This window comes from Pelobates fuscus, chromosome 1 (genome assembly GCF_036172605.1).
Source record: "Pelobates fuscus isolate aPelFus1 chromosome 1, aPelFus1.pri, whole genome shotgun sequence".
In the NCBI taxonomy this organism is placed as follows: domain Eukaryota; kingdom Metazoa; phylum Chordata; class Amphibia; order Anura; family Pelobatidae; genus Pelobates; species Pelobates fuscus.
In genome coordinates this window covers 340,391,146-340,418,975 of record NC_086317.1, presented here as the reverse complement: position 1 = coordinate 340,418,975, position 27,830 = coordinate 340,391,146, and the positions used below count along the sequence as shown (strand labels likewise).

At 40.1% G+C, this 27,830-nt stretch overlaps 1 protein-coding gene across 3 annotated transcripts in view; it reads right to left on the bottom strand.

Moving 5' to 3' along the window:
* Positions 1-27,830, bottom strand: part of DZIP1 (DAZ interacting zinc finger protein 1) — a 49,089-nt gene that overhangs the window by 11,640 nt on the left and 9,619 nt on the right. For all 3 annotated transcript variants that reach the window (XM_063425752.1, XM_063425753.1, XM_063425756.1), the window contains exons 3-12: positions 22,952-23,036; positions 22,048-22,172; positions 20,301-20,468; positions 10,805-10,939; positions 9,271-9,333; positions 7,860-8,000; positions 7,340-7,388; positions 5,109-5,171; positions 3,148-3,290; positions 2,407-2,593 (exon numbers count right to left, since the gene is read on the bottom strand). In XM_063425752.1, coding sequence (XP_063281822.1) covers positions 2,407-2,593; positions 3,148-3,290; positions 5,109-5,171; positions 7,340-7,388; positions 7,860-8,000; positions 9,271-9,333; positions 10,805-10,939; positions 20,301-20,468; positions 22,048-22,172; positions 22,952-23,036 — 1,159 coding nt within the window. The remainder of the gene's footprint in view (positions 1-2,406; positions 2,594-3,147; positions 3,291-5,108; positions 5,172-7,339; positions 7,389-7,859; positions 8,001-9,270; positions 9,334-10,804; positions 10,940-20,300; positions 20,469-22,047; positions 22,173-22,951; positions 23,037-27,830) is intronic.

Sequence of the window (27,830 nt, the reverse complement as noted above, 5' to 3'; positions counted from 1 at the left end):
GAGAAAGTTGCGTTACGTATAGCAGAGAGGAATATACAGACAATATACATGCGAGTAGACCAAGTGGTTATCGAACATTCAAGAGAATGCAGTAGTAGTAATAAATGCCTCTCTCTGTGATAAACTGATTTATATGAATACTAAAATGCCAGGTATTAGTTGGGTATAATACTCTGTCTCAGGTCCTGAGGATTTTTACTTTTTAGAAAGAACCCGAAAAAGGGATTTCAGGAAAGAAGAGAGAGAAGGAGTTAGAGAAAGAGGAAGAAGGAGAAAAGTAATGAGAGGTCAGGATATATTAGTTATTTTAATATATATTTAAAGCCGCACTGTCACCCCACACCCAAAGCCTGCAAAATTAGTATTTTATAAAGAAAGAATCTTTATGATATACTCATATTGACTATGTTGTAATTTTACTGAAATTCCAACCCAGTCAAGAGATAAACTGAGACAAAGTAGGGATTACTTTGTCTCAGTATTTTTCCTACACCTGGCACTTCTTGACACTCAACAGAGCTACTGCTGTCAATCAGATGTGTCCAGGGCCGGCCTTAGGCCTTTGGGCGCCCTGTGCGAAAAATCTTCACAGCGCCCCTCCATCCTGCCCCCCCTCCCCCACTCCTCCCCCCCCCTCCTTCACACACACACACACACACACACAGGCAGACAGCCATACACACGCACACACAAAAACACACGCAGGCAGTCACACACAGACAGCCACACACAAAGACACAGAATGTGACGGCAGATAAGAACCATTCGGCCCATCTAGTCTGCCCAGTCAGTCACACATAGGCAGTCTCACACACACACACACAGGCAGCCACACACAAACACACAGGCAGACAGCCAAACACACAGAGGCAGACAGCCACACACACAGACAGGCAGATAGGCACACACATACAGACAGTCAAACACACAGACAGTGACACACACACTGGCAGACAACCACACACAGACAGCCACACACACACGCAGACAGTCACACACACACACACACAGACAGTCACACACACACACACGCAGACAGTCACACACAGTCACACACACACACAGACAGTCACACACACACAGACAGTCACACACACAGGCAGACAGTCACACACACAGGAAGACGGTCACACACACACAAGCAGACAATCACATAGTTACCTCTGTTCCTTGTGGAGGCAGACAGGCAGCAAGCTCCTGGATTCTGATTGTTGGGGGAAGCAGGGACTCCTTCCTGCTTCCCCTGCAGCAGTTAGACGGTATTTTAGCTCCGCCCCCGCCGCATGGTAAGCCCCGCCCCAAATTATTATTTTTTTCTTTTTCCCGGCCGGCCGCACAGCTCGCACACCCCTAAGGCAGGCCCTGGATGTCTCCCAGCTATCATCAGTGACGGCTGCAAGGAATTGGCTTGATCTATGGAGAATCACAGAGTCTCTCCATAGATCTCAATTCTGTACTCTCGCGCATGAGATTTCAATTGCCAAAGTTCAGAAATCACTGGCAAACTGGAAGTTTAATGTTCAAGATAAAATTATTCCTTTATTATTCAAAAAATTAAACATCAGAGACACCGTGCATGAATGAAGAGAATAAGAATAAGATAGTTTCAGTGGTCTTCCCTAACTTCTGTGTAGGGAGTGAAGCAAGGAAGACCATAGAGACTAACTGTCTGTTTTTAAACACTGTCTTACCCAGGGTGCATGTATATGGCTCTAGGATCGTGTCATATATTAAAGGAACACTATAGGCACCCATACCAATTCAGCTCATTGAAGTGGTCTGGGTGCAGTGTCCCAGCCCCCTTAACCCTGCAATTGTAATTATTGCAATTATTACATTAATTACAATAAAACATTCCAGGGTTAACTCCTCCAGACAATCATTAGAGGGACTTCTGGCTGGTTAGGTGACCTTTGGTCGCTTAACTGATGCTGGACATCCTCACACTATGTATGAGGACATCCAGTGTTCCCCAAAACCCCATAGGAAAACATTAATCGATAACCATCTATGTGGTTTTGATCCCCATTAGGGGGAGTGGATGGACATCGGTACTGTAATTAGGTAAGTGACAGAAGGGGTTTTTAACCCATTTTAAGAAAGTTTGGGAAGGAAGTGGGCAGAATAGGGAGCTATAGTGATAGGAAACAACTTTGTTTTCCAAGCACTATAGTTTCCATTTAAAGGTAGGGATGAGGGTATTATCTTCTTCTTCTTTTTTCATATACTTCATTTTAAAACCCATCTATTTCAGTTAAAAACTTGATGAAAGGCTTATTATATTAAACATAGTTTTGAGCCAAGTTGTCCTTTAAGGTTATCAAGTAGGTTAAGTGGGCAGGTAACAATCATAAAATAATAAATCTGTTTATATCAACAATAATAGGAAAAAAAATATATACTCACAATCACCTAAGACTTGTGAAGTAGATTTCATAGATGTTGTGCGTTCTTCAACCAACGAATTTACACAACGTGCAAGGTTTACCCGAATATGATCCATTTCTGGTACTCGCTTTGTGTTCCCTTCTCTAACAGATTCCACTTGACTTACAATTTTATTTAGCTGTTCATGTGGAATTCCACGTGCTCCCTGTATAATTACAGAGCACAGATCAAGATCATGAAATGCTTTCATTATTTGTAACATTTCTTACCTTTTGTGCACAAGCAAATCAAGATCTTTCATACCTGGAAAGTTTAAGAAGAAGTCTTAACGCTATATATATATATATAAGACATGCTGTTTTAGATGTTATGGTGCTTGTAGGCTGCGCGCCCCATTCCCGAGTTTTTGGTGGAACTGTTTGAGCAATTTCAACAAATCTGGGGACCCCGAGGTACCCATAGCCTGCTCTATGATCACCTATCAATAAAGCAAAAATGGATCTATCAAACTAGCGGTATCAATTTCAGACATATTTGGATGGCAATAATAATTTGAGTGTGTCAGGTCTGGGCACCTCGGTTTTGGTTAAACCACTTAAAAACTGTTTGACCCAGAACAAGGAAAGAATGCCCATAGGTTTCCAACAACATAACCATTACAACTGTAAATAATAATTATGTTGTTTAAACTGCCCCTTTAACACTTAAAACTATAAAATATAATTTATGCCAAAAAAACTAAAAAGCATGTAGATTTACCGGTTTAACTCCCAGAGATTCTAACTTTTCAGCAAGTGTCTGCTCCAGAATGGTTCTCAGCTCTCTGGAGTGAGGTTGGTTCTTTTTCAGAGTATTTATTACTTTTTGGTGTCGGATGTTTGGTGGTTTTTCAACATCGATCTCTGTAAGCAAACATTAAAGAGAAATATTTTAAAGAAAATATATATTCTGTTAACCAAGATTTCCTTACATATTCTCCCATGCTGGCTACCCACTAAGTTGAGTACATCTAAAGCCAACTTGAGTTAGATATGAAAATTCCAGCTTTCGTCTCAGGTATGTTTCTATTGACTTTGATAAGGACACAGTTTAAGGGCTGTATTCTAGAAAGACTCTAGAGAACCAAGAGGATGGAACATTTCCCTAAGTTCAACAACTAGGGGAAGATTTCAAAGTGGTTTACTCTGAACAAAGAAGAGCCTAAACATGAGATTGAAGGACATCATGAGTGTGACTGCAGTACTAGGCTGTGCTTTGGCTCAAGCAAATAGCAGAAAATATAATTGGCGGGTTTTTAATCGAGACGTATACAATGGTGGTTCTTATCTCAGGACTGCATGGTGATGAGAAATATATTCAGCATTCTTTAAAATGACTACAAATCAGACAAAGCAAAAAAAAATCACTGTATGAATGGCATTGAGTTTATTCTGGCAAGCCATTGCATTTTAAGTAATAGAATGAACACTTTTAAACTCTCTGGACATTCATTTGTTGAGCACTATGCAAGCCAAATTTATTCCTATAGCTATTTAAAACATTTGTTCCTTAACAGTCCACTGATGCTCAAAAGGTAAAAAACCAACAGCATTCAAAAACCACCAGGTCCACCATACAATCTCGGATTTTACAAGGAGTCCTCGTGACTCTTTTCCTGCTGCCTTATTTATTGAAATGAATGGCTATGTATAGTTAGCAGTATTTAAACGGCATTTATTTGGATTCCAAACTGCATCCCAGCTTATGAAAATTAAATCATACAGAAAAATAATAGCTAACATTATGTAATTCTTACTTATTTAACTAATTTGTCATTCCCAGTATGACCTCTGTGACTAAAAGACTTATTAAAAAATAAACATGAGAAAATAAATACTAGTCAATCTGCATGAAAATATAGCAAAATAAATAAATTACTTTAAAAAAGAAAAATTATTTTGAAATCGCATTTGATAAAATGCTTTGGCCACAATAGTTTTATCCTCATGTGATCTAAATTTCAGCAAAAACAAGTCCAGATGAATATTAATTGTTCCTTTTCCATTGCGCAGATTGCATGAACAAGTTGATAAAGTAATTTTTCAGTAAAGCAGTGTCAAAACAGATCTTATGCGTCGAGGCATGGACTCCACAAGATCTCTGAATGTGTCCTGTGGCAGTTGGCACTAAGACATTAGCAGCAGATCCTTTAAGTCCTGCAAGTTGCAAGGTGGGTCCCACAAGGATCGGATTTGTTGTCCAGCACATCCCACAGATGTTCAATGGGATTGAGATGTGAAGAATTTGGAGGCCAAGGAAACACCTTTAAATGTTTGACATGTTTTGCAGTGTGACAGAGTGTATATAGTGCTGAATGATGCCACTATCATCAGGGAACACCACTGACATGAAGGGCTGCATGTGGTATGCAACAATCTCTAAGTAGGTGATATGTGTCAAAGAAGCAACCACATTAATGCCAGACAGACTCTGTCTTCCAATCATGCCGCCAGCAAAAACCTTCTACAATAGTATCTTGAGAAGTAGATAAAAAACATTCATTTTAAACTACATGCTAACCTACACATTTCTTAGCTGTCCATGTCAGCAGATGGTTAAAAACTGACTCTCATGTAATGCAAGATTGAGTCCCTATAAAAGGGAATTACTAATCACACTGTCCATTTAAAAGGAATGCCCTACATCACATGTAGATAAGTTATAGAAACAAAGCTACTTACCCCATGTTAGTGATGAGCTAGATTTTGTAGCCAACTGCTGTGACATAGCAGAAGATTCCGTCACTAGATTAAAAATAAACCATGTACAATGAATCACACACAGTACGTATAATGTAATTATAATTAATATAGCTAAAAAGTTCATAATGTGCATAGGCCCAAGACTACTAAGAGTACTCACATACTTCACTTGACACATACCAAAATCATGTATACAGTGTTTTTTTGTTGTAAGCATTTTTTTTTTTAAGCAAACAGCTTCCTATGAGGGATTATCATAGCTTTGTCGTATACAAATATAATGGCTAGTAATTCAACAATAAAAAAAATAAAAATTTAAAAAGATGCAATATCACACAAAATACTAATTTAAACACAATAACATGTATATGTTATATTTATAATGAAGCATTATACTATGCTCCATCTTACAGTACAACACTCAACTAAACGGTCATTATCATGGTTATTTATAGGAGCACCTAGCGCACCAACACAACTTGCACAGCCAACAAACAGTTAGCCGAGTAATAATATCTTGCATCAAACTCCATGTGAAAAAAACCTTCCAGTCCACATATCATGTAGTGAGAAGTACATAGCAACATATAGCTTGTGTGATAAGGGACACTAAAAGAAAACTGGTAGCACAAGAATTCCTCTCCCCATCTGCCATGGTTTTGTCTTCTACAGTCAAAGGTAATCATACGGTTGTTTTTAAAATGACTCTCTAAGCAACTAAACAACTTCATCTCATTAAAATGGTCTGAGTGGAGTGTCCCTGTTCTCTGAACCCTGCAATGTAAAATAATGCAGTTTACATTGCAGGATTAACACAACCTCTCGTGCCTGTCTCCCAGATTTTAACAAAATTTAAAATGACACTCAGCTTCTTCAAAATCCCCAAAGGAAAGCACTGAATCAATGATTTACTATGGGGAAAGTCTTACATGCACAATCCGCTGCGAATTATGTCCCCCCATCGTTGAGACATCGTTGGAGGAGACTGATTCAGTGCCAAGGGACCTAGGCTCAGGTCACCTGAAAGTGCAAAAAGGCTATTATTCATGAGGTGGGGGTGGGGGGTCACAGAGGGAGAGGGACACTATTGTGTTAAGAATATAGTTTTGTATTCCTAGCACTATAGTATTCTATAAGGTTGAGGTCCCAAATCAAGATAGGTTTAAGGAGGGAGAAGCAGAATAACTTTATCCCTATAAAACAGCTTGCCCTTAAAGCGGCTATATCACCATAATTTACAAAGATATCTGACAGTGATATTGCAGCTGGGTGTCCAGTCGCAGGGAGCCCACATCAACGCAGTACAGCACTGAGGTCTATGGAGTATCTCAGGAGTCCCTCCACAGTCAGAGCTTGACCAATTAAAAGAGAGCAGAAAACAAGTCGCAAGAGAGTGCTGAGGACGGACAACAGCTCAATTAGCCTGCCCTTCAGTGGGTACCCGCTCAGTTCTCAAGCTGGATTTAGCTCATCTTGTGCCATTACAGAGAGAACCAGACCATGCATCTCAGACGGATTCCACCCAAAAGGGCAGAAGAGATTCAAAATACAGGCCGGCTCTCTCTGCACAAAAGATACAGCAACCCAAGGCAATCATTTAAGCCTTGTTAGGCATCGTCAGTGAGGTATAGCCAATATCTCTCTGGGCACCATGAGCAAGGGGTCCCACGTGAGAAATTGCTGGCATTTCTGATCTGGACTGCCCGTACGGGTGGGACCAGTCTGATATGCTTCAGATATGTTCTCTTTGTAATGGCACAAGACAAGCTAAAACCAGCTTGAGATCTGAGCGGGGACCCACCGAAGGGCAGGCTAATCGAGCTGTTGTCCGTCCTCAGCACTCTCTTGCGACTTGTTTTTCTCTTGACAAATAAAAAGGTTGACAAAAGGTAGCTCCACCTATTTTTCAAGCTTGTCATTGCAGAGGAAAAATGCTGAGACAAAGTCTTTGTCTCAGTATATCTTGTAAATGGGTTGGAATTTCAATGAAATTCCAACACAGTCATTGTATTTCATAAAGAATCTATCTTTAGATATACTCATTTTGGAGGTGGGTGACAGAGCCACTTTAAGAGCCATTATATTCCTACACCTTCACTTAAATGGAGATGGATTCATAAATCAGTACCTCTCTGTTGGTAAAAATGCTCTACTGCCTATTAAAATTAATTGATTTTAATGAAGAGACTATAGTAAAGCCCATGCCTTACCTGGATGTCTTCCAACAGAGGTTATTGGTTTGACAGATACTTCATTTATCTAATGGAGAATAAGGTCAAAAAATAAATACAAGTAATATGTCTGTGTATTGTGTTCACACAGTCTGAAAATATTTGTAGTAACACACCAACAGGAAAGACTTGAAACTGGAATGCTTGATGCTACAAACAGATCTGAATGAGAATCTATGATTTATCGCACTTTAATTTTTGGTTTCTGGAGCAAACCAATATTGTGGTAGTTAAGGACAGATTTCATTTAACATTTTTGTAGAATGTACTATACAACTAGTAAACAGGATACAAATCCACTACATTTTACGGGGGTGCATTCCACAGTAATAAAGGTGCAGTCTGCAGTTCAGATTAATACAGTCTAGCCATGTTCCACTAACACAATGAGTTAAAATAATCCCTATCATTGGTGCAGTACCTGGAACTATAATGACAGGATAGTTCAGTGTACCCCATGCTTTATACACCTAGGATACAAAATGCTTTATGAACACACCTGTTCCTTCCATGTCCTCATGAATTCATTTTGCTCTTGAAGCCTTCGTTCGAGTTCATCTAACCGTTTCTGATAAAAATCACTGCGTGCCTTCTGCTCTTCACTCATTGACAATCTTAGTTTTTCCATTTGGGACAATAGCTGAAACATACAAACATCAGGTAATTTTGATGTGCTATACTTACATACTAAATACACAATTAAATCATTCTACCATTAATGGAATGAGATATCTGCTTCATAAGAAATTGGACAAACATTTCTAGATGGTGCATGTTTTATGCTGGACAAATATTTTAATTTAAAAGAACACGCCAAGTACCATAAGTACTACTGAAGTGGTTATGGTACTCTGAAATGTTCCCTGCCATTCAACATTTTTTTCTAAGTATCTCTATCCCCCAAAATACACAATCTGCCTTTCTATTACATTCAAATTCACATAATTTCACTGTATGAATACTTGTTCAGCTGTACTACTTGCACAAACATGCAAATCAGCATTAAAACTTGCAGGACCTGAGCATGTGCCTGAGTGTTCAAAGCTATTCTTCCCTTTTCTGGCTGTGTTCATCTGGTCTCTGAAGAACAAGTCTGTCATTAGTTGCAACTTACTCGCGAGCAAAGCCCTGTGAGTTGGATATTGAAAAGGTGCAGCAAGGCGCCTATAGATCTAAGGGGCTGAATAGCATGGCGTGCTCACTTCATACAAGTACTTGGATGTCTGAAAGTATAAACCAAATAACGGTATAGTTTATTTAGGTGGTGAGGTTTGGACAGCAGAGATTTTATGAAAAATATAGAAATTGGCAACATTGTACACACCTCTGGTGCACCACAACTCCCAATCCTTTCAACATATACTACAAAAGAAAAGTTATATTCATTATACCGTTGGCAAATTCTTGTCCTTAAGACCCATCAACAATCCAGGTTTTGTCAGTATCTCCTTTGGAATAAAACTGGGAAATAGATCAATCCTGTACTGTTTGTGGGCCATGAGGACTGGCTCGGGAACCACTGCACCAGAGTATGCAACTCATTGTTTACAAGAAGTCACATCCATTCATCATAGCTCCACCCTTGTTAACTCCAGTAAGTTAAAACACTTCCATTATGAGCACACCCCTTCTTTAATGAATACACAGCAGGTCTCTTATAAAAAAGTAGATAGCCCTCACTGCATCAATCTTCTCGAAAAACTAAATGGGGATATGTGCAATTTGTGTTGTCATTAATGTTTCTGAGTGAACAGGAAGCAACCTCACTGTGTTGTAAATGGAATTACTGGGCATTTTTATTTTTTTTTCAAAATCAGGTTTAGTAGCCAGAACCTCATCATTATTGCAGTACAAAAATTCAAAAGCCAGAACAGGATCCGGGTTTTCATTTTCAAAAGAAATCACTGCACCTGGTTCTTTTCTTTATTGTGTTCTTGCCGGATTAGACGGATCTTGTTTCCCCATTTGTCTTCCTTCATAAAGAAAAAAAAACAGGTAAAAAAAGAGAGATTAAAGTCTGGAAAAACAATATAATAATTAATATATACAGTGCCTTGCAAAAAGTATTCACCCCTTGACTTTTATCTATTTTGTTACATTACAGCCTTAAGTTCAATGTTTTATTATTCTGAATTTTATAGCAAGACAGGAGGCTTCATATTTGCCTATCTTTCTTTACTGAACCTCCCAGCAGCAAAGAAGTAGTTAACAATGATGTAAAAAATTTAACCAATCAGAGTGTATAGCAGTATTATATGATGTCATCAAGCTCCTCCTAATTCCTTTTTCTTTGCTGCTTGCCACCCAGGAGAGTCTATTCCAATTATATTGATATTCAGTTTTTCCTGTATGCCATATATTAACAGTTTTATCTATATCTACACTTAATATTTATTTATAGTAGATGTATCTACACATACTATATTGCTTTACTAGTGGATGTGTCGGTTCTATTTTACATTTCCTGTCAGATTAAGTCTTCATGGAGTCAGTTTTATTTTAATTTCCTGTCAGAATAACTCTTCATTTGAACCCTTTCCCTGTTTAAAAACATTCTTTAAGTTTTTTCCTGTTTTTCTATTGTTAATACACATCACCTTAAATTCAGTATGAACACCTTTTTTTCCCACTGGGTTTTTCCCCGTGATTTAAGTTCAATGTTTTATTATTCTGAATTTTATGTGATGGATCAGAACACAATAGTCTAAGTTGGTGAAGTGAAATCAGAATAATATATACATAAAACAATTTTTTAGAAATAGAAAACAGAAAATTGGCATGTGCGTATGTATTCACCCCACTTGTTATGAAGTCCATAAAAAGCTCTGGTGCAACCAATTACCTTCAGAAGTCACATAATTAGTGAAATGATGTCCACATGTGTGCAATCTACGTGTCACATGATCTGTCATTACATATACACACCTTTTTTAAAAGGCTCCAGAGGCTGCAACACCTAAGCAAGAGGCACCACTAGCCAAACACTGCCATGAAGACCAAGGAACTCTCCAAACAAGTAAGGGACAATGTTGTTGAGAAGTACAAGTAAGGGTTAGGTTATAAAAAAATATCCAAATCTTTCATGATCCCCAGGAGCACCATCAAATCTATAATTGCTGCAAAAGCTGTAATTGCCGCAAAAGGTGGCTCTACAAAGTATTGACTTTAGGGGCATGAATAGTTATGCACATTGACCTTTTCTGTTATTTTGTCCTATTTGTTGTTTGCTTCACATTAAAAAATAAAAACAATCTTCAAAGTTGTGGGCATGTTCTGTAAATTAAATGATGCAAATCCTCAAACAATCCATGTTAATTCCAGGTTGTGAGGCAACAAAACACGAAAAATGCCAAGGGAACACGAATACTGCAAGGCACTGTATATAACAATTATATATAACACATACATACATATATATAATGAAACCACATTGCAGACATTAACCTGTGTCTGTAAAATTTCTTTCACGGTTTCAATATCATGTGGGCAGTTGGACATCTCTTCATTATTACGATGGCTTCCTTGTAGAACACCTAACCCGGAGTTGATGAACCTGCTTTCTTTAAGTTCATGTAACTCCTAGACAGGGAACACATAAAAACACATATATAAATGAACTGGCAATATACATGTTTACAGATTGATAAAACTGACAAAATAGAGTGTTAGAATTGTTCTGTATTTGCATGGTCATCTGTCCACAGCTATCTTATGAAAGTTCTGCAATCAAACTAAAACACTGGTCCCAAAAAGTACTTCATATTCACATTGAAGACCCAGAGTGCTGTTTTCATTGGTTATACTTTTAACTCTTTCACACACTCTTTTTGATGCTAAAAAGGGTTTCTATCATCAAAATGCTGATTAGAAAGGACTGACATTTCTAAAACTAGTTGATCAGAATACTTTGTTCTCGGTAATTTACCCTCTGAACAACAGTGGCCCAGTGATGCTCTCAGCTAATTAAAAGAGAAGAAATTGGGAATGCTGGTCTTTTACTAAAAATAACAGTGATTTACTCTGTTACACTGAAGTGTTGCAGGAGGACAAACAATTTGCAAATGCCCCCTAAAAAAGCAATTTCTTATTCTTCTTGCTAACTACTGAAGAGAACCCAAGTCACTTTACAATTAGTTGAGCCATGTAAGTCCTGAAGATCTAGCACATTGTGCACTACATTTTTCACGAGAAAACAAAACTGGCCAGTGCTTAACCCCTTCACTTACAGAATAATGTATAAACGCTTTTACTTTCATGTACTTTGCAAAATGAAATTTAGTAGATAAAGTCTCATTCACCCTCACATATGCCTCAGGAATGATTACCACTCTGTATAGGGAAAAAAAACTTCTCTGACAGGAACAACTGAACATTCGTTTGATGTCTGTAAGTGCACTAAAAATGCCAGCTCACCCCTCCTTCCTAACAATGAAGGAAGTTTCAATGGGTCCTACTCTTCCTAATGGTTGGGATGGGGGGGAGGGGCTAAATGAACTGTTTACTTTACATTAGCATTCTAGACATTGCTAAAAAGTATAATAACAATTCTCAAAAGTGCCTTTATATCACAATTTCAGAACCTCTGTAAAATATTGCATTAAATTATATCTAAAGTGTTTTATTCAATAGAAGTCTCTATAAAAGGATGAACGTTTAAAATTAAAAATAAAATTATGAACATTTACATAATCTTAATTTTCAGGTTTGTGTAAAAATCAATCTGCATACAAAATACTGTTTTATTATATGTTTAAATGCTAGTTATGCATCCATTGTTTCAAATAAATGTTATGCTAATGTATTTTCAAACAAAATGTGCTTGATGTTAAGGGGTTAGTTATATTCTGGCTTCAGCACAATTGCGTTAAGAAGTGGCTCAGTCATTTTTATTGAGACACCTGATAAAACTGGGAACACCATACAGGCTCACTTACAAAAGTAAGAATTGTCAGGTATTCGAAGTGAACTTCAAATGTGAGGCAAAACATTCAGAATTTGAAAAATTCTCCAAGTCAGCTATACTACCGGTTCAGCCATTGTGGTCTTAAATTTTACATTCACTTGGAATATCCAATAATTTTCACTTTATAACCATTAGGATAAGTTTCACAAACACAGCACTCTAATAAAAAGAATTTAGGAATGACGTTGCCACAGTAACCATTCTTATATGTTTTAGTTCATATAAGCAAACAAAATCAGGTCAGATAAGGATAGAGAAAAAAAAAGAATGTTCCTAAAGTACTGACAATTTTGAAGCCTACCAAGAAAGTGACACCACAATTTAATTTGGATGCTGTGATATTGCACCTTTTAAAGGGTCTCTTTGCCAGTGTGATCTGAGAGCTGGAATAATAAAGTAAGAAAATGACTCTTTGTGATATTCGTTGAGAATTACCTATTGAGACATACATCTGCAGGAAGTCTTTCTTCGCGTGATGACACAGATAATTCCCACTGTTGCACAGTTGGGATGAAACATATTTCCACAAGAGTTTAAGTTGCATTAGTTTGTCAGTGAACTGGAGGGGAGTAGTCAAACTTTTGTTTATTTAATTTTAAAATGGAGCACAAACAAAAGATATATATTTGTCAGGATCGGGACAGGGATCCAACACGCAAAGTACAAACAGGTACAGGGTACGTATACCGGTCCTTAGAATGGCCGGGCTAACGTACAGAGAGTATAGAGAATGGTCAGAGACAAGCCGAGGTCGAGGGAACGAGAAGACAGGAAAGCGAGGAACAAGCCGGGTCAAGGATAACGGAGGTAAACAGAGTAAGGAAACAAGCCGGGTCGAAACCAAAAGGATAACTGAGAAACACCAGAGCACTGTGTGACTAGACAGGCTAGAACCACGACAGGGCAATGAGCAACAGGGCGAAGTATGTTTAAATACCCTGGCTAGAGAGGATAGACACGCCTCCGACGAAACCTGATTAGTCTGTCTCGGACTGAGTGACAGGTCGTTCCGGATTGGCGTGATGACGTCGGCCTCCGGGCACCATGCTACAAAAGGAAGAGACTCCCTCGCGGCCGGCGTTATTGTGACCGGGTCGACCGCGAGGAACAGAGGAAACATGGCGTCCGGACGGATGAGCGTCTAAGTCTCTACCTCTCTCGGAGGTAGAGACTTCAGGTACCCTGACAGTACCCCCCCCCTCAGATACGCCCACCGGGCGGAAAGAACCGGGACGAGATGGAAAGCGAGAGTGATACGCCCTGCGGAGACGGGGAGCATGAACATCCTCCTGAGGTACCCAACTCCTCTCCTCAGGACCGTATCCCTTCCAATCGACCAGATATTGTACTTTCCCCCGGGAGATACGAGAATCAATAATAGAGTTAACCTCATACTCCTCCTGACCCTCCACCTGAACAGGACAAGGAGGGGCTGTTGTGGAGGAGAACCTGTTACAAATAAGAGGTTTCAGCAACGACACATGAAACGAGTTAGGGATGCGTAAGGTATCAGGAAGAGCTAGACGATACGCAACTGGATTGATACGAGACAACACCCTGTAAGGTCCAATATAACGGGGAGCGAACTTCATGGAGGGCACCTTTAAACGGATGTTCCTCGTGCTCAACCATACCCTATCACCCGGAACAAAGAGCGGAGCCGCCCTTCTACGTTTATCAGCATGTTTCTTAACCAGCATAGAATTGTGCGTAAGGATTTGCCGAGTTTGATCCCACAACTTCCTCAGATTAGCAACATGAACATCAACCGACGGCACCCCCTGGGAAGGAGAAGCCGAAGGAAGAATAGACGGGTGAAAGCCATAATTCATGAAGAAGGGGCTTGAATGAGTAGAATCGCAAACGAGATTGTTGTGCGCAAACTCTGCCCAAGGAATCAAACCGACCCAATCATCCTGGTGTTCGGAAACAAAACATCGCAGATATTGTTCAATTTTCTGGTTGGTACGCTCAGCAGCTCCATTAGACTGAGGGTGATAGGCAGAAGAAAAGTTCAATTTGATACCAAGTTGCGAACAGAAGGACCTCCAAAAACGGGAAATAAATTGGGAACCTCTGTCAGACACAATTTGAGAGGGTATCCCATGTAGGCGAAAAATCTCCCTAGCGAATATCTCGGCCAATTCGGGAGAAGATGGAAGTTTAGGCAGAGGAATGAAGTGTGCCATCTTAGTGAATCTGTCAACCACGGTGAGGATAACAGTCTGTTTTTTAGAGATAGGTAGATCGACAATAAAGTCCATGGCCAAGCAGGACCACGGCTTCTCTGGAACTTCTAAGGGGTGCAGGAATCCACAAGGAAGCGTATGAGGTTGTTTGGTCTTAGTACAAACCTCACATGCAGCGATGAAATCTTTAGTATCCCTACGTAAAGCAGGCCACCAGAAATCCTTAGAGATCAACGCAAAAGTCTTGCGAATACCAGGATGTCCCGCCATCTTGCTGTTATGGAAACACTGCAACAGTTCCAGTTGAAGAGCAGGAGGAACGAAATGTCGACCCACAGGAGTCTGTCTAGGTGCTAAATGTTGTAGCTTAACGATCTCGGCCAGTAACGGAGAATGAATCCTGAGATTCGTATTAGCAACAATATTGCATTTCGGAACTATAGAGGAAAGAACCGGCTCAGGTACAGTAGAAGGTTCATACTGGCGAGATAAGGCATCGGCTTTAGAATTTTTTGAACCAGGTCTATAAGTCAGCACATAGTTGAAGTGAGTCAGGAATAAGGACCAACGAGCCTGCCTAGAGGACAGGCGCTTAGCCTCCCCAATGTAGGACAAGTTCTTGTGGTCCGTCAGGATAGTAATAGGGTGTAAGGTTCCCTCTAATAAATGTCTCCATTCCTTTAAGGCTTTAATGACTGCTAAGAGTTCTCTGTCGCCGATGTCATATCTGCTTTCAGGGCCCGAAAGTTTCCTAGAAAAAAAACCACATGGGTGCAATGGTTTATCTACCCCCAATCTTTGTGACAGAACCGCCCCAACTCCTGTCTCAGAGGCATCGACCTCGAGCAGGAACGGTAAGGTCGTATCCGGATGGACTAGTATTGGAGCAGAAGCAAAAAGTTCTTTGAGACTCTTGAAAGCAGCTAGAGCATCAGTAGACCATGTCTTAGTATCCGCCCCTTGTTTGGTCATATTGGTGATGGGCGCAATAATAGACGAGTAGCCCTTAATGAAGCGTCTATAATAATTAGAGAAGCCAATAAATCTCTGGATAGCTTTGAGTCCCTGAGGCAATGGCCAATCTAAAATAGACTGGAGTTTGTCAGGATCCATCTTAAAGCCCTCCCCAGAAATCACGTATCCAAGAAAGTCTATCTGGGTCTGGTCAAAACTGCATTTCTCAAGTTTACAGTACAAACCATGTTGTAAAAGTTTGTGTAATACCTGTCTGACTTGTCGATGGTGGGTCTCAATCTCTTTAGAGTGTATGAGTATGTCATCCAGGTAGACAATAACACAATCATGTTGAAATTCCCTAAGAACTTCGTTAATCAAATCTTGGAAAACTGCAGGTGCGTTACAGAGACCAAAAGGCATGACCGTATACTCATAATGACCATAGCGGGTATTAAACGCTGTCTTCCACTCATGGCCTTGCTGAATTCTCACCAAGTTGTACGCCCCTCTGAGGTCCAACTTGGTGAAAATCTTAGAGCCCTTTAACCGATCAAAGAGTTCTGTAATCAAGGGGATAGGATAGGCATTCCTGATGGTTATTTTATTCAACCCTCGATAATCGATACAAGGTCTGAGTGACCCATCCTTCTTCTTAACAAAAAAGAACCCAGCCCCGGCAGGAGATGAGGATCTCCTGATAAATCCCTTGTCTAAATTCTCCTGAATATACTCCTCTAAAACAGCATTCTCTTTAGTGGATAGAGGGTATACATTGCCCCTAGGAGGCATGGTACCAGGTAATAGGTTAATTTTACAATCAAAGGACCTGTGTGGAGGTAGAGTATCAGCGTTCTTTTTATCGAATACTGCCTTTAAGTCCATGTACAAAGGAGGTATCTGTCTCTCTTTAGGCTGGGTAGTAGTGTCAGGTGTGTAAATTACAGCCAAAGGGGATACCTTCTGTAAACACCTCTCCTGACAACCCTGACCCCACGAGAGTATCTCCCCTAACTCCCAATCGATAGTAGGGTTATGTCTCTTTAACCATGGATACCCCAGGACTATGGGAACGGAAGGGGACGAAATAAGCATAAGAGATATACTCTCCTCGTGTAAGATACCAACAGACAGGCTCATGGATATAGTCTCACGAGTAATAACAGGCTCGAGTAGTGGTCTACCATCAATGGCCTCAACGGCCAAGGGGGTCTCTCTTAACTGGGAAGGAATAGTGTGCTTAGTGGCAAAGGCTTGATCGATAAAATTCTCAGCAGCGCCGGAATCTATCAATGCCACGGTCTTAAGTACTTCCTTCTTCCATGTTAAAGAAACTGGTAGTAAAAGCCTGTGATTTTTGTAATTATGCGTAGAGGACAAAATAGAAACACCCAAGGCCTGTCCTCTAGAGAAACTTAGGTGCGGGCGTTTCCCGAGCGAACAGGACAATTCAGGCGTAAATGACCTCTGACTCCACAATACATACACAATCCCTCCCTTCTCCTGTACAGTCTCTCCTCTTCTGAGAGATGAGTATTGCCTATCTGCATAGGTTCAGGAATCAGTGAGGTATTGGACTCAGGACTTAGAAATGCGGGTGCTAATTTAAAGGCAGGTCTTAGGTTCCTCTCTCGAGTGTTCTGTCTTTCTCTTATACGTTCATCAATACGAGAAATGAACGAAATTAAGTCCTCTAAATTCTCTGGTAGCTCCCTAGTAGCAATTTCGTCAAGGATAACATCTGATAACCCGTTCAAGAATACATCCATATAAGCCTGTTCATTCCACTTAACTTCTGACGCCAGAGACCTGAACTCTAGTGCATAATCCACTAATGTTCGGTTCTCCTGTCTCAGGCGCAACAGTAATCTGGCTGCATTGACCTTTCTACCAGGGGGGTCAAAAGTTCTTCTAAAAGCAGCTACAAAGGCAGCATAATTGTATACCAACGGGTTATCGTTCTCCCATAATGGGTTAGCCCATCTCAGAGCTTTCTCAATGAGTAAGGTGATAATAAACCCAACCTTTGCCCTATCGGTAGGATAGGAGCGAGGTTGCAATTCAAAGTGAATGCTGATCTGGTTTAAAAAACCACGACACTTCTCAGGTGACCCACCATAACGTACAGGTGGAGTAACACGGGAAGAGGCACCTACAGTAGCTACCTCTAGGCCTGAACCTACAGAGGAAATAGGAGTAGGACGCGTCTCCTCTGGAGGATTATTAGCACGAGACAACAATGCCTGTAGTGCTAAGGCCATTTGGTCCATTCTGTGTTCCATGGCGTCAAACCTGGAATCAGAGGAACCAACCTGACTGTTTGTACCTGCAGGATCCATTGGCCCTGTCGTAATGTCAGGATCGGGACAGGGATCCAACACGCAAAGTACAAACAGGTACAGGGTACGTATACCGGTCCTTAGAATGGCCGGGCTAACGTACAGAGAGTATAGAGAATGGTCAGAGACAAGCCGAGGTCGAGGGAACGAGAAGACAGGAAAGCGAGGAACAAGCCGGGTCAAGGATAACGGAGGTAAACAGAGTAAGGAAACAAGCCGGGTCGAAACCAAAAGGATAACTGAGAAACACCAGAGCACTGTGTGACTAGACAGGCTAGAACCACGACAGGGCAATGAGCAACAGGGCGAAGTATGTTTAAATACCCTGGCTAGAGAGGATAGACACGCCTCCGACGAAACCTGATTAGTCTGTCTCGGACTGAGTGACAGGTCGTTCCGGATTGGCGTGATGACGTCGGCCTCCGGGCACCATGCTACAAAAGGAAGAGACTCCCTCGCGGCCGGCGTTATTGTGACCGGGTCGACCGCGAGGAACAGAGGAAACATGGCGTCCGGACGGATGAGCGTCTAAGTCTCTACCTCTCTCGGAGGTAGAGACTTCAGGTACCCTGACAATATTGAACTTTACTCACCATATTGCACATCTTGAAAGTTAGGTATAAAAGGGTTTGACGTCAGAGACAGGAATAAGAAATGTATGGAGACAAACCCCTACTCTTGACTGAATGGGCTCATTTACTGAACTGTACCCATATTTTTCCTTAGCGTTAAAGGAAAACTATAGTTACCTAAACAACTTGCGCTTAAAGGGACACTATAGTGTCAGGAAAACCGCTTGGTTTTCCTGACACTATAGTACCCTGAGGGTGCCGCCACCCTTCAGCTACTCACCCTTTCCCCCCGCCGGGCTCCATTACCTCTCCTCCCCTGCTTTCCTATGGACGCTCTGCATGATTATATGCCTCAATCATTGCCGATGCGCCTCTAGTGGCTGTCCGGAAGACAGCCACTAGAGGCTGGCTTAACCCCAGATGTAAACATAGCAGTTTCTCAGAACTGCTATGTTTACATCAGGCAGGGTTAACCCTAGATGGACCTGACACCCAGACCACTTCATTGAGCTGAAGTGGTCTGGGTGACTATAGTATCCCTTTAAGGAAGGAGTTTTAGTGTATAGAAGCTAAATCACTTTGTTTCTGTTTATGCATCCCTTGTCACACCTCCCCTGGCTCTGATTGACACAGCCTGCATGAAAAAAACTGTTTTCACTTTAAATCAGATGTAATTTACCTTATACAATTGTATCTCATTTTCTGTAAATTGAACTTTAACCACATAAAGGAGGCTCTTGCAGGGTCTAGCAAGCTATTAACATAGCAGGGGATAAGAAAATCTAAATCAAACAGAACTTGCAACAAAGGAAGGATCAACTTTAGATGACTCTTTACAGGAAGTGTTTAGGAAGGCAGTGCAAGTCACATGCAGGGAGGTGTGACTAGAGTTCATAAACAAAGTTAACTCAAGGTGTCTTTGCATGGCACTCAATGCTGCTAGAGCTAATTAGGCTCTGCCCTTTCAGGAGTCCCAGTGGAACTTGCTAATGCAAAAAGGTGGTGAGGGACAATCCTCAATTTATGCATCTTAGATCACTTCCTCCAAACACTTGTAAATGGGAAACCACACTGGAGGAGAGCAGTCCGGAGCAGCAATCGCAGATCCTTCCCTTGACCAGTACCTGGCCATCCCAGTCTTCACTGGACCCCAGGAATGGCCAGGTACATTTCTCACTGCTAGATATGCACCAACCTGCATAATAAGCCTCTCCCTTATACAAATAATACAAACAGCCCACACACAAACACACACACAGTCCCCACAAACACAACACCACTGACCATCCACATGCACCCACACAACCCCACAAGCAGTCTCTCACATGCAATACCACAAGTAGCCCCAAACATACACACACCACCAAACACACTATGTGACATATCATCCACACATGCACATTTCTACAAGCAGCCCCTATTCGCAGGTATCAAACACGATACTACAAACTGCTCATGAACAATATAACAGTCTACATATGCAGAAATACAATGTTGCAGAAGAACTACAGCACCAGTAAATAACACAAAAATAAAATGGCAATTTAAAAATATAGGACTGGCACCCAAAGGGACTTCAAGATCTTGTTTTGGCACAGTACTACTAAAAGGTTGCCTACCCCTGCAATATGTCCATACATAACATAAACAGAATACCTCAACACACAAAGATTACATTAAAAAAATAGGGCTGGCACACTTAAGGACATCAAAGTTTTACATTGGCACAAAACTTCCAAAAGGTTGCCTACCCCTGTTGTAGGCTGTATGCAACTGTTCTTCTGCAACTGGTTTTTTTTACTTGCCATTCATGCTGTTATAACACACTAGCTCACTGATTTTCTAATACAAGTTGCAGTAAATAGGGTTATATGTGATAACTGCGTTTTGGTCACAGACCACAGCCAGGAGTGAAACACTTACTTTTTCTAAACAGCTGTTCTTTACATTCAGTTCTTTTAGCTCACTCATGAACATATCCTTTACTTTTTCCATTTTATCTGCAAATTTCTCTTTTTCTTCATTTTTCCAACTGTCAAACCTTTTGCGAATTTCCTCTTCAATTGCTTCTCTCTGTTCATTTTCCGTGACCTATTTAAAGAGGATGAATGGAACAAGAACTAGATTTATGCTGTGGAATTTTGCACAAAGCTTGTGAGACTATTCATTAACAGGCAATTGTGGAGCAATTACAAGGGAATAGCAGATGTTTTTATATTTTTTATTTTTGCTGTGCAGAGGTTTACAAACAGTCATGTCATGCCACAACGGCAGATGACAAAAACGTCATAATACATAGCTTGCTTGTGATAAGGCATCTAGAGAGAACATGCACAATTTTTAGAATTATAATGACAGGCTAAAAAACATGCTAAGAAGACATATCTAGATGGGGAATAGCAAATGTTAGGTTAAAAGAAATAGCTGAAATTGAGAATTATTATTTTCCACTTCAGCTATTGTGACGTAGAATTTGCTATTCCTTTGTTAGAGTTCCAGTTACTATTCTTCTAAATAATACTCAAAAAATGTAGTTTCTCAATTTAACATATTTACTACCAAGAATTTTTTGTTTTAAAAACTACTAGTGTATAATTTAGTTGAAACAAGGTATTTGCACCATCAGTAACTGTACAATAACAGTAACTGTACAATACCAACTAACAAATAGTTTTGGTATACAATAACAGCTATTTCTACAGTATCTTCAACTCCCCACCCCTAAGGAACAATTAACTTAAGTAAGCGATAGCCAGCCACTAGCCATGGATCTGCAATCAGGAATGGAACTTTCTTCGCTATTCCCCATTTCAGGCTATGGCTTAGTTCTGATGACTTGCATATGAAGTTGGTACAAGGTCACAGCAGAAGCATGTAAGGAGAGTGGTTATCCCAGAAGAGGAAAATGGAATGCTTCAGTGGAAGAGGGTTGCAAAAAGCAGGCAAGTAGTGAAAAACGTACATAGGAAGGTTGTGCAGGTAATGTGGCAAATCTTGTAACCCCAGGGATGTGCTACACAATCTCTGCATCATGTGTAAATTCTCAAAGAGGATGATCAGTCTCAGATTGAATAGGTGGGATAAAATTTGATTTTTGGAATTTAAGGGTGTATGTGCCGATTTCTCTGGTGAAATGTACAGATTCTCATGTTAAAGAGAAATGAAGAAAAAAATAATGGATTAATAACTATCTATTTAAAGCAAAATATTTTCATTTATGAAAAAAAGAATAAGACTGTTTATTTTTAAAGACTAGCCTGTTTGTTTTCACTCCACTACCACCTTGTTCCACAGGCATGCTTTTTGGGCCTGAGTAACATTTAGGCCTGCAAATAGTTCATGAGTCCTGCCTTTATTTCTCTCCTCAACACTATCACCGCCTCTCTACTTACTCTCCTCCCTTCATTCCTTAACCAGTCCTTCCCTTTCAAATTTGAATCTTCCAGTCTGGGACCCAGGTAAATGATCACTTCACGTACATAATTCAGACATTTTAAATACACTATATTACAAAGATTTGCTAAACATTAAAGATATTACTTGCTTATTTAAACAAAGATTATATTAGGAAATCACTTTTCAGGATTAGCGTTAAGAGGTAGGGGACACAGTAAGAGTAGACATACATATATATTCAGCCAGGCATGACAGGGTTCCTTTTATTACTTACCTTTGCCAGCTTTTCCAGGCTGACAGCCTTTTCTGCCTGCAGCTGACACTTTGCTAACTGCAACTCCTCTTTCAGCTGGGTTATTTCACACTGAAGCTTGTCTCTCAAGTGAACCTTGGATTTTTCTTTTTAAAAAGGAGAAAATATGTTTAGTGGGAATATATCTTAATCTACCTGGATGAATAAAATGGCCTGTATTGATGAACAAGAAAAATACATTAATACCTAGAAGTATACAGTACTCCCTGTCAGATTACGACAAATAATGGTTCTATGAGAAATTCACATTTTACAGTCTATTGCGTAGCTAGTGAGCTGTAATTTACGCAAAATAAAAACAAGCAATATTTTCATAGTCAACCTTTTGTATAAACATTAGATTTAATAATTTTATGGTTTTATGGCATAAAAAAAATGAAAGCATAGCAGTAAATTTACCAAATAACGTCCTGAATTACTGCATTGATGCTGAAAATGAATAACGCATTAGAAATAATCAATAGATGTTACAGTCCACTTTCTGATTTAAGAAATGAATATGATCATAAAGTTAAACGTCAGCATCCACTATACAGAGATCCTGTTATACATACTGTAAATATTTCAGAATTTATATTTGGGATTGTCACCTTACCGATTGGCGACATACTTCCATCATGCTAACCTCTTTTGAAACAAATAGACTTTGCCTTCATAAAAAATAAACTATAAAATATGTATGCTAGTACTCCCTCTAGAGGAAAATATTATGAATTGCAATTATGTTCCAGTATGTAAGAATGAAACTTCTTCAAAATGTTTATTAACACATTTTTAATCTTCTCTAAAATAATAATAATTTTAATAATATAAAATAATAATATAAAATAATAATTATAATTTTAAAATAGACTGCACATCTTACCATTGCTTGTTTCATCGGCATGTCTCCTCTGTATGTGGCTTTGTAAATAGGAGTAGTTTAAAAAAGCTTTATCACAGGAATGGCACTAAAGAAGAATAAAAGGCAGGTTAGGGTTTTCTTTAAGATGAGTGGCATTTTTAAATATTTTTCCGCTATGTTTTATGGTCAACACACACTTGGCATTGTAGTTAAACACAATAGGGCCTGTTAAAGCGTCTCTGTGACTTTCCAGGGTTTTTGTAAACTCTGCATGCAAAGACCTTGATTGTGATCTTGGCGCCTAGGATGCGGTGGCCTGGAGTGCAGAAGAGGAATGTTGTACATAGCTAATGCTGTCCCCGCATGTGTCTTCTTCTTCAGCCTATAGATCCTGGTCCTTTATCCACCAGGAGCCCATATCAATGGTGTACTCTCACACATACTCAAGAATAAAACATTGATGTCTATGCAGAATCTTGCAATCCATATTATTATTATCATCTCAAGATGAGCTAGCAATGGCTGTGGGAAGTAACAAAATGTTACAGGGGGGTAGTTCTGTCATTTTGTCAAGGTTGGATTTTACCATAAGACAAAGTAGTCCTTACTTTGTTTAATGACATCTTTTGATTGCATTGGAATTTCTGTGAAATTCCAGTATAGCCTTTATGAGCAGTTATTATTATTAAGTGTTCTTGCAAAGCAAGACTACTTAATGTTATCTCACATATATATTATTAAGTGTTCTTGCATAGCAAGACCACTTACTGTTATCTCACATATATATTATTATTATTATTATTATAGCCAAATTTGCCACCCTAACTCCTCCCACAGTTTTTACACTACATAGACAAAAATATACCAAAACGTGCAGATTGTTCCCGATCGTATTGCTATTACTTTGTGGAACGTTTCGCCGAATGGTTCTCGGAATATCATCGTTCTTGTGGCGAAATTTGTTCCATAGGAATGAATGGCAAAGCTAGAGTGGGAGCTGGCAAAAGCTGAAAAATCAGGACATGATTTCTAAACTGCCACCACTCCCTCATTTTCAGGCCCACCTACACAAATCTTATATCAAAACGTTCAGCTATCCCTGCTGCCACTAAAAATGTCCACAGCTAAGCCATAGTCCTGATAGTTTTCGCAATATGACCATTTGTTTGCAACTCACACCGTCCATTGACATTCATTGAAACTCCACTCTGCAAAGCTCACATTTGAAGGGCAATTTCTAAACTGCGACTGTGCCTTCATTGTTAATATTGCAGAGAAATACTATGCAACAAAATGTAGGTCTGGGTCTTGTGACTCTCACAATATAAAGCTCTTCGCTGTAGGATTTATAGTTTTTAAAATACGACAGTTTGAAGATGGCAACCGCAAAAATACTCTGACCTGTGCAAGGCTGCAGCAGCAAGTGATGTCAAAGACAAAGCCTTTTACACACCTGCTAATGTTTTTATAAATGTATGTTTTAATGTAAATGTGCAACAACGTTGCAATTAAATGTGCTATATAAATGATAAGAGTTACTCCACCCACTCCAGTTGCAGACTACTGGTGGAGGCAAGAACACTTCACACAATTTCCCCAGAAATTGTAGCTTTTCTAGTTATTAAGTGTTCTTGCATAGCAAGACCACTTACTGTTATCTCACATATATATTATTATTATTATTATAGCCAAATTTGCCACCCTAACTCCTCCCACAGTTTTTACACTACATAGACAAAAATATACCAAAACGTGCAGATTGTTCCCGATCGGATTGCTATTACTTTGTGGAACGTTTCGGCGAATGGTTCTCGGAATATGGTCGTTCTTGTGGCGAAATTTGTCCCATAGGAATGAATGGCAAAGCTAGAGTGGGAGCTGGCAAAAGCTGAAAAATCAGGACATGATTTCTAAACTGCCACCACTCCCTCATTTTCAGGCCCACCTACACAAATCTTATATCAAAATGTTCAGCTATCCCTGCTGCCACTAAAAATGTCCACAGCTAAGCCATAGTCCTGATAGTTTTCACAATATGACCTTTTGTTTGCAACTCATGCCGTCCATTGACATTCATTGAAACTCCACTCTGCAAAGCTCACATGTGAAGGGCAATTTCTAAACTGCGACTGTGCCTTCATTGTTAATATCTCAGAGACATACTATACATCAAAATGTAGGTCTGGGTCTTGTGATTCTCACAATATAAAGCTCTTCACTGTAGGATTTATAGTTTTTAAAATACGACTGTTTGAAGATGGCAACCGCAAAAATACTCTGACCTGTGCAAGGCTGCAGCAGCACGTGATGTCATAGACAGGGACTTTTGCACCTGCTAATGTTTTTATAACTGTATGTTTTAATGTAACTGTGAAGCACTTTGGGCAACAACGTTGCAATTAAATGTGCTATATAAATAAATAATAACAGTTACTCCGCCCACTCCAGTTGTAGACTACTGGTGGATGCAAGAACACTTCACACAATTTCCCCAGAAATTGTAGCTTTTCTAGTTATTAAGTGTTCTTGCATAGCAAGACCACTTAATGTTATCTCACGTATATATTATTAAAGTCAAATTTGCCACCCTAACTCCTCCCACAGTTTTTACACTACATAGACAAAAATATACCAAAACGTGCAGATTGTTCCCAAACGGATTGCTATTACTTTGTGGAACGTTTCGCTGAATGGTTCACGGAATATCGTCGTTCTTGTGGCGAAATTTGTCCCATAGGAATGAATGGCAAAGCTAGAGTGGGAGCTGGCAAAAGCTGAAAAATCAGGACATGATTTCTAAACTGCCACCACTCCCTCATTTTCAGGCCCACCTACACAAATCTTATATCAAAACGTTCAGCTATCCCTGCTGCCACTAAAAATGTCCACAGCTAAGTCGTAGTCCTTATAGTTTTCACAATATGACCATTTGTTTGCAACTCACGCAGTCCATTGACATTCATTGAAACTTCACTCTGCAAAGCTCACATTTGAAGGGCAATTTCTAAACTGCGACTGTGCCTTCATTGTTAATATCTCAGAGACATACTATACATCAAAATGTAGGTCTGGGTCTTGTGATTCTCACAATATAAAGCTCTTCACTGTAGGATTTATAGTTTTTAAAATACGACCGTTTGAAGATGGCAACCGCCAAAATACTCTGACCTGTGCAAGGCTGCAGCAGCAAGTGAAGTCATAGACAAAGCCTTTTTCACACCTGCTAATGGTTTTATAAATGTATGGTTTAATGTAACTGTGCAACAACATTGCAATTAAATGTGCTATATGAATGATAACAGTTACTCCGCCCACTCCAGTTGTAGACTACTGGTGGAGGCAAGAACACTTCACACAATTTCCCCAGAAATTGTACCTTTTCTAGTTAATATTATTATTGCCATTTATATAGCGTCAACAGATTATGTAGCGCTTTACAATAGAAATGGGGGATTTAACTATAAATTGGATAATTACGAGAAAACTTACAGGAACGTTAGGTTTAAGAGGACCCTACTCAAGTGAGCTTACAGTCTATAGGAGGGGGGTGTAAAACACAATAGGACAGAAAATAGCAATCCAATAAGTTGGGAGTGAAGCAGAGCTGGAGGAGAGTGTATAGTGCTGCCCTTTAGGAGAGAGCAAGAGACAGGTATGTGAGGTAGAGGTTACTCTAGGAGGCCATAAGTTTTCCTAAAGAGATGGGTTTTAAGGCACTTCTTAAACAATTTAAGACTAGGGGAGAATCTGATGGCGGTAGGCAGGTTATTCCATAGGAAGGGAGCAGCCAGCGAGACGTCCTGCAAGTGTGAGTTGGCTGTACGGGTGTGAGCAGCGGATAGGAGAAGGTCACGGGCACAGCGGAGAAGGGGCATACCTATGGATCTGTGAAGAGATATAAGAGGGGCTAGAATTGTTCAGTGCTTTCCAGGTATGGGTCAGCACTTTGAATTGACTCCTATAGGATACAGGAAACCAATGTAAAGACTGACAGAGGGGTGAGGTGTGAGAGGACCGACTAGAGAGGAAAATCAGTCTGGCGGCAACATTCATTACAGACTGTAGCGGGGCAATACGGCTTTTGGGAAGACCAATTAGGAGAGGGTTGCAATAATCCATGAAGGAAATTACTAGAGCTGGAGATTACCAAGCTCCTTGGTAGCATCTTGCGTAAGAAAGGGACAGATGCACGCTTTTTTAAGATAAATCTACAGGACTTGGTAACATGCTGGAAGTGAGGCTCAGAGGTAAGGCCAGAATCAAGTATGACACCAAGACAGCGCGCTTGCAAGGATGGATTTATGTGGATATCACTAACTTGAAGGGAGAGTGAGAGAGGAGGATCAGTATTAGGAGGAGGAAAGACAGGGAGCTCAGTTTTAGAGAGATTTAGTATCAGAAAGCGTCAGGACATCCAGTCAGAGATGGAAGAAAGGTAAGCAGTGACACATTGCAGGACGGCAGGGGAGAGGTCTGGGTAGGAGAGATATATCTCGGTGTCAACAGCGTACAGGTGGTAGTGGAATCGAAATGAGGTAATAAGTATAAAGAGAAAATAGAAGGGGACCAAGGACAGAGCCTTGGGAAACTCCAACCGAGACAGGGCGAAGGGAGAGATAAGAGGAAAACCATGAGAGGACAGAGTCACAGAGACAGAGTGCTTAAACAGTTTGAAGGAGAGCATGATCAATGGTGTCAAAGGCAGCAGAGAGGTCAAGAAGAATTAGTATGGAGTACTGGCCTTTGCATTTAGCTGCGATTAGGTCAACAGCTCAATGAAGTGGTCTGGGTGCCAGGTCCCTCTAGTTTTAACCCTGCAGCTGAATACATAGCAGTTTCAGAGAAACTGCTATGTTTCACTGAGGGTCAACCCAGCCTCTAGTGGCTGTCTCACTGACCG